Source organism: Apus apus, chromosome 1 (assembly GCF_020740795.1).
Source record: "Apus apus isolate bApuApu2 chromosome 1, bApuApu2.pri.cur, whole genome shotgun sequence".
NCBI lineage: Eukaryota > Metazoa > Chordata > Aves > Apodiformes > Apodidae > Apus > Apus apus.
In genome coordinates, this window is record NC_067282.1 from 10,396,109 (window position 1) to 10,408,233 (window position 12,125).

At 41.0% G+C, this 12,125-nt stretch overlaps 1 protein-coding gene across 1 annotated transcript in view; it reads left to right on the forward strand.

Annotated features, from left to right (window-relative positions):
* FAT3 (FAT atypical cadherin 3) overlaps positions 1 to 12,125 on the forward strand; it is a 351,811-nt gene that overhangs the window by 287,646 nt on the left and 52,040 nt on the right. Inside the window, exons 14-15 of the mRNA XM_051628838.1 lie at positions 8,772 to 9,161; positions 11,463 to 11,677. Of these exons, the coding sequence (XP_051484798.1) occupies positions 8,772 to 9,161; positions 11,463 to 11,677 (605 nt within the window). The remainder of the gene's footprint in view (positions 1 to 8,771; positions 9,162 to 11,462; positions 11,678 to 12,125) is intronic.

Below are 12,125 nucleotides of genomic sequence, written 5' to 3' on the forward strand. Positions count from 1 at the left end.
CACTCCTATCCCATTCCCTATGTAGCAAGTTGAGGTTGGAAGGGACCTCTGAAAGGTTATCTTGTCAAACCACCTTGATCGATCAGGGCCACCTACTGCAGGTTGTTTAGGACTGTTTTCAGATGGCTGTTGGGTATCTTCAACGATGGAGATAGTCCCTGAGTGCTGTGCAGCGTGGGCACCTCAGAGGCCCTCTGGGAATAACCAGAGGCCTGCACAGATGAGGGTAAGGATGAAAGCATGACACCCCCACTGTGGCCTGGCAGAGCAGTGCAGACAGGCAGCAAATCCATACTGATGCCCACTCTGACTGCCAGCTCTTCCCAAGCTGGAGATAATTCAAAGAAGGATCAATGTCAGATGAGATTTTGCAAAAAGTGTAGTTTGGGAAAATATTTTCCCATATCTAATAGCAAATTTAATGGCATTCAGTAATACAACCTAGAAAAACAATAAGCAGGGTGCACTTTTTTTAAAGCGTTTTCTCACTTTTGTGCATAGGATGCCCAGATGTGTCCCACCTTCTTCAGGGCTTGTAGCCTCACAGCAGAATGGCCTGAGGTTTATTTGTCAGTTCTCCATAATTTAAGCTTTAGTACTTAGGTAGATGTGAGGCAAAAATGGGTGTTGAAAGCCTTATTCAGGGATACAGGATAAGCCTTGAGGCTTCTGCAAAATTTAAACAGCCATGTTACACAGGTCGCCTGTGACTGAATTTGGCTGTGTTTTTTAAAGAGTTGTATATAGTTAAATATTATTTGGACCAAGATTTATGAGACAGATTCTGAAGTCAGTGATGTCCAGTGATAGAACAAGGGGCAATGGGTGCAACTGGAACATAGGAGGTTCCAATAAACATGAGAAAAAACTTCTTTACTGTGAGGGTGACAGAGCCCTGGGACAGGCTGCCCAGAGAGGTTGTGGAGTCTCCTTCGCTGGAGACATTCAAACCCACCTGGACACGTTCCTGTGTGATGTGCTCTGGGTGATCCTGCTCTGGCAGGGATGTTGGACTAGATGATCTTTTGAGGTCCCTTCCAACCCGTGAGATTCTGTGATTAGTGCATTTGTGTTCAATGTGGAGAGTTTAAATCAATTAAGTCTTATCAACCTGGTTCTCAGTGTAGCACTTCTAGTAACACCAAGATGCAGCACACTGGTCCCTGAAAAACTGCCAAATTAAAAATAATAATTCATTGGAGTTTAGACTTACCTAGTGTTAGGAGGTGAACAAAGTGTTTGGATATGTAAACAAACCCTATTTCTTATTACTTATTTTGCTTCCCATGCCTAGGCACCTGGGAGACCTAATCCTGTACGTAGTCAGCCTGTAGGACCATGTTGTTGACTCTTGTCAAGGGCCATATTTTTAAAGCTGCGGACACGTAGTCAGGGAAATTTAGTCAACCAATTTGCATTAAAATAATGAATATATGTGTGTCAAGATAACTAAGAGCTAGTCTATGTTCAGCAAGCAGAAGTAATCAAACCAATCTTATTTCCTTCTGCGACATGTGAAAGGGCCATATAGAAGGAAATATTATGGGTATTATGGCTTAGTTTCAGGGAGGTTTTTTACATCATAACACATTACATTTGTATAGGCAAGCTAGGGAAACATGGTCTACGTGAAACTGTTACCAAGTGGGTTTGTAATGACTGTTATACTGGAAGGATAAGTTAAGGAAAGGTACCAGGTGCAACACTGCTCTTATTTTCATTCCTGAATGGATAAGTAGGCATCAGGTCTGTGTATTGCTTGGTGTCAGGAAGCAGAATGGGGCTGCAAGTACTTTGGATAGTGTCACAGTTGCAGTTGTGGGATTTAACTGCGGGTTAGAAAAAGTGGTATGGAAAAATACAATGCAAGCCATGAAGATAAATGTGAAATCCTGTGTTTAGATAAGAATAACCAAGTGCACCATTATTGTCTGAGTAATGGCTGACTGGACAGCAGAAGTGCAGAGAAGCAGCTGCGTTGTGGTGAATCTCAGGCTGAATGTGTGCTGACACTTTCATACTGGTGTGAAAAGGCAAATACTGTAATGAGATGGGTAAACAAGACTAACACTGGAAAACAGAAATAATTCTTTCTGTTTACTTGGTATTCACAAATCCTGACCTGAAACGCTATGTTGAGTTTTGGGTACACACATTTCCAGGAAGATGTGGACTACCTGGAGATTTATGAGAAAGATCACAGGTCTGGAAAGTGTGCTACCTGGAAATATTCAAACAGTTGAGAGGGGGAGCCAGGGAAAAAAGATCTGAGACGATAAAGTGTAACTGTCTTCAGATACCAGACAAGTACCTCTGAGGACGGAAGTCAACTTTTGTTCTTTTTTCCCCCCTCATCTTTTATTATTTTTATTCAATCTCAGCAAAAACTCAGAACAAGATTTTTAGTTGTAAGGAAAATGAGGCACTGAATGTTATCCAAGGAGGTTATACAAGTTCATGGTCAAAGGATAGAGCTGTGTTTGGGGATAAATTGCATCCATCCTTTCTTTGTGCAGGGATAAATTAGTGACCTCACAAGATTCCTGCTATATTTATGCTCTCTCGTTTCTATTAATTTATTTTCTTTCTGAGATTTTGAAGACATTGTTAACAATATGGAGGCAAAGAACAAGACAAGGAGAACTGTATCTCTTGGATTACATGGACTGAGTAAGCCTTATAGTTAAACTTCATCCCTGACACATATTATCATGGATTAACCCCAGCTAGTGGCTAAACCCCATCAGCCTTTCACTCACTGTCCTCAGTGGGATGGGGGAGGGAATCAGAATAAAATCAGAGAATCAGAGTAAAAGTGAGAAAAAATGTGGCTTGAGATAAAGACAGTTTAATAGGTAAAGCAAAAGCTGAACACTCAAGCAAAGCAAACCAAGGAATTCCTTCACCACTTCCTATCAGTAGGCAGGTGTTCAGCCATCTGCAGGAAAGATGGGCTCCATCACACGTAACAGTTACTTGGGAAGACAAATGCCATCACTCCAAACATCCCCCCTTCCTCCTCCTTCCCCCAGATTTACATGTTGAGCATGTCATATGACCATGTCATATGTTATGGGACATTCCTTTGGTGAGTTGGGGTCAGCTGTCCCAGCTGTGTCCCCTCCCAAATCTTTGTGGACCCTCTACCTACTCACTGGTGGGGTGAGAAGCAGAAAAGGCCTTGACCCTGTGTAAGCACTGCTCAGGAATAATGAAAAAATCACAACAGTGTTTTCAGCACAAATGCAAAACACAGCCCCATACCAGCTACTGTGAAGAAAATTAAGTCTATCCGAGCCAAAACCAGTGTGTGTGTAAAAAATAAATATAAATGTTCATACGTACATGCATGCATATATTGTTTTATATATACATTGCTCTATATGTATGTTCCATTGCTTCAGGCTTCATTGCCCAATGTTGTCAGCTGCAATGTGTAACTGTAAATCAGGTGTATCCAAAATTGCTTCCCCCACTTCAGAAAAATAATCAAGCTTATGCCTGATCAGCACAAGGAAATAAATCATGAAGCAGCACTGATGAAAACAAATATTCGTATCAGGTCATGTAAGCCAGGACCCTGGGCTATGAAAATCTCTGCTAAAAAGGAGAGAGAAAGGTTGAGCCAACAATCCAGGTCTTATCTTCCCACCAAAAAAGCCACCACCCAACACAGCTGAAATGGGAAGCAGGGTTTTAGACACCTGTGGAAGGTACCATAAACCCTAAAAGCTTATACTTGCCATTTCAGTCCAATATTTCCCTTCAGTAAGGAGATGGTTTTCTTCTTCTCTGCTCCCTGTGGCGTTGCCTTCATCCCATGGTCCCTTGACTCCACTGGAGCTCTGGTGTGACTAAAGGCCTTTGGGGTTAAGGCCATTGTTGCCTCAAAGAAAAGGGACAAAGCAGTGAAGGTCTGTGTCAGTAATAGTGTTATGAGTTGAACTTGGCCAGCTCTTCTGCTTAAGTCATAAAAAAACGCTTGAAATATCTTTCCCTGTGGGGCTATATATTCTTCTACAGTTCAGCAAAGTACTTCTGGCAATTTTTTTCTCTTTCATCTCAAAATGATGGAGTATTATAAAATATAGTTTATTATTCCTCTTTTGTCTTGTTTATTGTTAATGAAGTTGTGGACTTTTAACTTCCAATAACTATTGCTGTGGTTAATGTTTGGGTAATCAGGAAAAGGCCAATAGGTACATGCTGGTGTTAATAGTCACACCATGAAAGACAGAGGCAAGAGGAAGCACAGATGCCATGCTTGCAAATCAATGCTAAATTGATAAAACCCTTTTTTTACAGCTCACTTTCTGGATAGTTTTCTGTTTTACTTCTTGCTTATTTATTTTTAATGCTTGCCATTATTTTTCTTTCTGTAGGTTTTCAAAATGAAAATGAGCAGATGAGAAAGCTAAGCATCATTTTTCAGAGATAAACAAGTAGGATAGCTGTACTTGGGGAACACAAATAATGAGTTCAGGGTGGCAGACGAAAATAGAAAGGAGAAACACACTGTGCATGGTCTTTAATGTGTGTACATTTCAGTTTTAGTGTGACTATAATGAAATACTTTTCCTGGTGGGAAATGGCAATGCCCACTGCAAAAACTCACTGTCACATGGAGATTGTGACTATTGTCTTAATGATCAGCTTTTTAATTGGTGTTGGTCTGAACTAAACGGAGCTGTAGCTCCACCTTTTTCAATTCAGCTACACCTTGAGCCCTTTGTTCAGTTTTGAGCCCCTTCCTACAAGAGGCACATCGAGGTGCTCAAGTATGTCCAAAGAAGAGCCATGAAGCTGGTGAAGGGTTTGGAGCACAAATCTTACTAGGAGCATTTGAGAGAACTGGGGTAGTTCAGCCTGGAGAAAAGGAGTCTGAGAGGAGACCTTATTGGTCTCTACAACTACATGAAAGGAGGTTGTAGCAAGGTGGGGGTTGGCCTCTTCTCCCTAGCAGCAAGTGATAGGATAAGAGGAAATGACCTTAAGTTGTGTCAAGGGAAGTTTAGATTTGATATTAGGAAAAATGTTGTCACTCAAAGAGTAGTGAGGCATTGGAACAGACTGCCCAGGGAGGTGGTGGAGTCACCATCCCTGGAAGCATTCAGAAAACATCTAGATGTGGTGCTGATGGATGTGGTCTAGTGGTGGACTTGGCAGTGTTGGCTTAGTGGTGGGACATTATGATCTTAAAAATCCTTTCCAACATAAATTATTATGTGATTCTAAGTTAGGCAAGGAAGAATTTGGTAGTCCTGAATTATAAAGACAACCTATACCGTTTCCCTGTTGCTATTGAAAGGAGTAATTATAGAATCATATAATCACTTAGGTTGGATAAAAACTTTAAGACCAAGTCCAACAATTAATCCCACTCTGCCAAGTCCAGCACTAAGCCGTATTCCCAAGCATCTCATCTAGATGACTTTTAAACACATCCAGGGATGGTGACTCAACCACGTCCCTGGGCAGCCTGTTCTAATACCTGACAACCCTTTCAGTGAAAAAGTTCTTCCTAAGGTCTAGTCTCAATCTCCCCTGGTGCAGCTTGAGGCCATTTCCTCTTGTTCTATCACCAGTTACTTGTGAGAAGAGACCAGTGTCTACCTCTTTACAATGTCCTTTCAGGTAGTTGTAGAGGCCAATGAGGTCTCCTCTCATCACAGACAATGCCCCTTTGTTTTAATGCAGAAGAAAACAAGAAAAAATCCTGTTTGAGGGATGGCATTTGGGGTACTAGACGAATGTGTGTTGTACTAACTCTTTGCACGAAAGATTTGACAAAGGGCAGTATTCTATCATAGGCTAATACAAGTCTAAATAGAAAATATGTTTGCTTATTCCTTTATTTTAAAAGTGTACTGCAATCCTCTTATAGTCATAGTAATTCCTGCAAACCTTTCCATGTTGAAATAGCTTATGTTTGTGATTGGCACCTTAGAAATCTGAGAAGTTGGAATTGAGTAGGTGAATAGATAAACCACAGTTTGCAAACATTAATCCCCCAGCAGCTGTGGGCAAGCAGTGTGGGAGGATTGCTCCCTTTACCAGTGTAGGAACCATGGTGTTAGAGCAGTTGTTTCCTTTCCACAGAAGGTATCTTCTTTATAGTCACAGCAGAATCTGCTGTTGCCTCCACAGCAGGGATGCCATTCACACACACAGGTGGAAGATTCTCTCTCAGCAGATGGTAGCCCTATCTCTGGAATTTCTGTATTCCTTTCTTGTGTTCAGGAGAAAAAAAAATAAGTACTTGCCTTCAAGAAGTAACTCTGTCCATTTCTGCCTGAAAATGCCTTATATTAGAGTTAGGAACCAGAACGCCATAATCTCTATCTGAATTGTCTCCATAGTAGGATGAGTAGCAATCACTTGCCAAAAACAATATTTTATTAATCAATGGGCATCACCTTTAGGAACCAGAATACAAGGAGAATGGTCTGATTGCTGTCACCAGTTATCACTTCTTATGTCTAAACTCACCCTGCACCTGTACCTGCACCACATTCTCTCTCTCCCCACTCCCACTTGCAAGATATTCTTGATGAAGTTCTGGGATGTTTCAAGACACAAGTCATAGGCAGGCCATCTCCTTTCTAGCTATTTATGCCTTTAAAGAGCATGATACCTGAATCTTCTGTGTTGTGCCCAGGTATGTTGGGGTGAGTATCACTTAGGGGTTTTGTGCCAGAGAAGAATCCTAACAAGACTAAGACTCTCTTGCAGTCACAGGCACATATGTGTGGAAGGTGTGTGTTAATGTCTCTGCTTCAGAGAAGTATTTAATTCTATGCAGAAACTGGCAGATGTCAAGAGACCCTAGTATAAAATACTAAGCTTTACAGTTAAAACTCGTGTAGGTTGGATATTCAATTGCACACTCTGAATCAGGCAAAATCCCTTCATCTGGCATTACCAGGGATGAGCTCTAGTTACTAACTTATTAATGATTCTAGTCAGTTTTGTCCCTTTTTGTAAGTGGAATTTTGGGTAGGTTTTATAGTTGAAGCAGGTCCTCCCCTGCAAGAAATGTAGACACCCCTAGCACCGCTGAGAACCTCAAAATTTTTCACTTTCCAGAGGGTTTTATTCCTTTTTCACTTTTGTCAGTCTGATTCATTGTCAGCTGAGAGAGCATTTGGATGTATGTATAAAAAGGCTAAGTGAAGAGGTGAGCATGCTCTCCAGCAGGCTGTAGGGTATTCAGTCTCAGTGTTTCAACACATGAAATTCAACTCTCCAACTAGTTTGTGGGCTCAGCTCAGTTTCTTGTGTGTAGGACAGGAGACACCTCCTCAGCTGCCTCACCTGTTTTGCTCAAGCAGGGCCTCTGTATTTTTCACATTAGAGATGCCATTGGGAATAGAGAGGTTCTGCTGTGATAAAATAAAACCAAAAATACATCTGGTTCATTTGGACTATTGCCATTTAAAATTTTCCTTATTTTAAAGACATTTGAAAGTTTGAAATATACTCTGATGTCTCAAGCACTGTATAAAAACCTTATTCCCTGAAGAGGCCAAATAGTAATTCCTAATGCCCTCCAAATAGGGTCTGGGACTTTGTAGTTGCTCTAGCTTTTATGTGTGTGTGATTGAAGAGTCTCCCAGCCCCCCCTTGTGTGGATGCTCTACTCCTGCTACGTCAAGCAGAAAACAACTGTGATTTGTGCTGCTTTTGATCAGTTTCTACAACGCTTTGCTGCTGGAAAGTAGAATAATGCTGTCACAAATTTTAAATTAACAAAATATGCCTAGAAGGGATTAGTAGCTCGTGTTCATCTGATTAATGTCAGGCTTGTAAAGTCTGTTCTCCAACAAAAAGGGCAGCAAATGTTCAAGCGAGAGATGTTAATGGCAGAGACGCTCCATTTTAGTGGATCTTTGTGTTTTAGTTATAATCTCATAGTGAAGCACCCAGGACCAAATCACAAAACCAACCAGCATCAAGGGGGTTGACTTAGGTTGTAGCTGTGTTCGCTTTTAATTAGATTTGAAATTACTATCCCACTGTAGTGTAGCAAGCAACTAAGTCAGTACCTTCCCCTCAGGCCTTATTACTGACAACAACCTTAGCATAGATCTGCATATTCAGCAGCTGGGAGGATAGGTGTTATGTGTTGGGAAATTCAGGGGGATTGTAAAAACACAGGGTGTCTTTTGTACAACTCAATTTTTTGCTCTCAAACTAGGGGAGAGGGGGGAACTTCCTTTCTAAAACGTCCATATCTGGCAGGAGTTCTTTGATACAGCTTTTGTCTAACAGGTATCGTATTATGATAATATTTTGCTGCTCAAAAGTGGAATCAAGGCAGCACTGGCAGTAAGAACATTCTGTGCCACCTGATGTATTTTTATAGGTTTATTTTTCCCTTATGTACTTTTCTATTCCTTCAAGATGTGCTCTGAGACATTTCCAATTTCAGCATTCTTCCTGTCTCATCTGATTCAATTGTAAGCTTCTCTGAGCAAGGACCACCTCTGGATTCTGCTTTCAAGTTTCATTACACAGCAGTTCTGCAAAGTGATCTTTTAAAAAAGTACCATAATGAGAGAAGGAACTTAACTTATCCACAGGGGTCTAACATGTGAGACGAGCATGTCCTGATCTTCCAGACTTCTGTCAGTACTGTACCCACCAGCACACCCAACTCTATACAAGTTATCAGTGTGATAGCAGATTTTGCTTAGGGTTTCCCATAGCTGGGTAGAGGTTGTTGTTTACTTGATTTCACCTTGCCCTTTTCACATTTACTTCTCTTTCAGGTGTGAACAGAAAAGTTACCTATTCCCTGGCTGACTCTGCAGATGGTTACTTCTCTGTTGATCGGTCTTCAGGAATTATTATTTTGGAGCACCCACTCGATAGAGAGCTTCAGTCTTCCTATAACATCACTGTAAAGGCCTCAGATCAGAGCATTGTGCTGACCTTGTCCTCATTTGCAACCGTTACCATTACTGTGCTAGATATTAATGACAATCCCCCTGTGTTCGAAAGAAGAGATTATCTTGTTACAGTACCTGAAGACACATCACCTGGCACTGAGGTCCTTTCTGTTTTTGCTACAAGCCAAGACATTGGTACTAATGCTGAGATTGCCTATCTCATCAGATCAGGGAATGAGAAAGGGAAATTCAGGATTAACTCAAAAACAGGTTTGTAAAACGGTTCTTATTTGGAATGCAAAATGAAAGCATCAGAAAAAGGTGGATGCTTTGGGGAAGGCGCTTGGACCAAAATATTTCTAAGAAACTGAGAGCTTGTCAATGTGGTATTAGTTGCACAGTTAAAAACCAGTTTTAGGTTGGAGAGTGATGTAAATTACAGTCACACTCAGCTGCCCCAGCTCAAGTGAAGAATGAACACTTGCAATGCTTACCTGCTTACCAGCTGAGTGCACCCTCAAATGTCTGGACCTTAGCAAGCATCAGGCAGTGCTACCAGGACCAAGCAGCTGGCAGGCCTAACATGTGATTGCTGTTTATACAAGTGTGCTTCCTTATTTGGTGCCAAAGGTTCGTTTTCTTTGAATTTCCTTAGTGGGATACATTATTTAACCTTATCGAGGTATTAACCTCTCAACAGTAAGCTATGATTCTTTTGTGCTTTCTGTAGTGGATCCCTTTATTTTCACAACATTTAGGATGACCAGTAGAAATCTGCCACTAGAGCTTCAGAGCAAAACAGTTTTGATTTTGAAAGCTAAAGGTAAACACTTGTTTGAGTGCAGCTGTAATAACCAGTAACCTGGAGAATCTCAAAACGATGCATTGTGTAATTTGTATTTCTGTCTGCAAAAATCTGTCTCCACTCTGCAGAGGCTACTGCCTTGCACTGTAAGGGACTTAATATAATTGTGTGTTGTCTGTTAACTTCATAATGTTGATTAGTGCTAACAAAATTTAAACATAAATATGCCTAGACAGCGATACTTAACTTCACATTTGACAAAGAAGATGGGGATATAAATCAATAAAAGCCCATAATGAAGCTTAATCACACAGGAAAAAGACCCTCGAACTATTTATTATTCAGTAATGTGTGACAGCTCCATTATTATTGGTTTAGAGGCAGGAGCTCAGTTTCCAGACAACCGGGTGCTGATGCAGCATGCCTGATCAGGGCTTGAAAAATAATGCCCTTCACACCATTTATCAGTGGGAATTCTCTGATAGACACTTGGAAGCTTCTTTTCAGGGCTCCTGCTTTCAGCAACTCATGCTGAAATGTAGGGTTCATTTGGGGAGAGCACAGATGAGGTTAAGAAGGATCATCCAAGGTCTGTAAAATGAGGCTTACCAGGACAAACTGAGGGAATATTTAAGCTAGAAAAGAAGACATGCTGTTAGTATTCAAGCCTGTAAAAAGTACCTACGAAGAGGAGAGGAATAAACTGTTCTCCATGACCAGTCAATAGAAAAGAAGTTGTGAATAGGCTTAAATTGCATTTGGATTATTTTGGTTAAATTGATAGGAAGAAATTCCTAACTGTAATGATTACTAAGTACTGAAATACATTTCCTAAGAAGGTTAGGAAACTGATGTTGTTGGAGGTTTATAAGAACTTTAGAGATTAGTACCTTCAGGAATTATTAGGTTTAGCTAACCTGTGCTGGGGAGTAGTAGGACTAAATGACCTTTAAACTCCATACATGATGGGTCTATATTGAAAAGGATTAGGCTTGCCAAGGTTAGGGATTTGTCATTCCTGCCATGCCCAGTGTTACCTCCTTCATGGCGTCACTAGTAATCTGTGCATAGTCTACTCATCACTTCTTCTTAAGATAATGGGTACATGAGAAACAAGTGGAGGGCTTACATAAAAATCATTTGTATCCTAGAGGGGGTCTAAGTGCGAAGACTGAGTCAAGTTACAGAGAATCTGAGTTTTGATTGTGTGGTAAGAGAACCCAAAATTTAAATCCCAGTTGAGTGAGGAAGTCCCGGTTTAATCACATAAATTATAGACAGCTGATTCCTCAAAGGTATTCATACTCCCGTCATTTGTATTTAATTCATGAGAAGTTAATTATGTAGGAGTTAATTTCTGTTGACTTGTCAGGGCTGATTTCCAGAGTTGGCATCCAGTTCTCCCACAGGCTCTGTGCATGAGTCCAGGCAAATGGGTGGATATGGCCCCTACTTCTCTGTCTATAATACTCCTATAATAAAAGCTCTTTCCACGAGAAACCATTCATTGCTTCAAGCCTTGTGAAGGTCCTTTCTGCAGAGACAACCCAAGTGTAATTGGCATCATTCTTTAATCAAATGACAGCAGTAGAAACCTGAACAAATATTTTTATTGGATTAGGCAGTGTTACAGTTAGAACAGCATATTTTGTATGTGTGCCATGCTGATAAATAGCATGCTGTACTGTTGACTGCAGTCAAATCCCTTAGTCCATAGCATTATTTGTTTTCCTCCGGCTGTTGACGTTCCCTTCCTTGCTTCGCAGGAGCGATTTCTATTTTTGAAGCTTTGGATTATGAATCGTGTAAGGATTTCTACTTAGTAGTGGAAGCAAAAGATGGAGGTACTCCAGCCCTGAGCGCTGTTACGACTGTCAACATCAACGTGACAGATGTTAATGACAACGCACCAAAATTCAGCCAGTCGGTCTACAGTGCCGTCATCAGCGAGGACGCTGCCGTCGGGGACTCAGTGGTGATGGTGAGTGAGGCTGTGGGCAGCATTTAGGCAGGATGAAGCCCTCTGCCACAAGAACTTTAATAAAATACTGCTGCAGTGGTTCATAATGGTAACTACTGCATCTTGAATCACCCAAGCTTTTCTCTCAACAATACTCTCCGTCTGCTACTGCTTTCCAGGCTGCTGCCAGTTTCCCCCTCAAAAGAAGGTGGTATTAGTAGTACTGTTTCTTTTTAACCCCATTATGCTGTCAAAGAGTAATGGCATGTTTAAGACATTGCGTTTCAGGAGTCAGCTAGAAAAAACTGGGTTTTATTGCAAAGGCAGAATTCAACTTTTCAGTGAAAAACATAGTATTTGTGTAGTCTGGCACACAGTGTGCCATCCCCCAAACCTCACAATACTCTTTTCTTGGAACTTGTGGATCCATAAAGAAAGTGTTATATGGAATATTAAGATTAAAGTACTG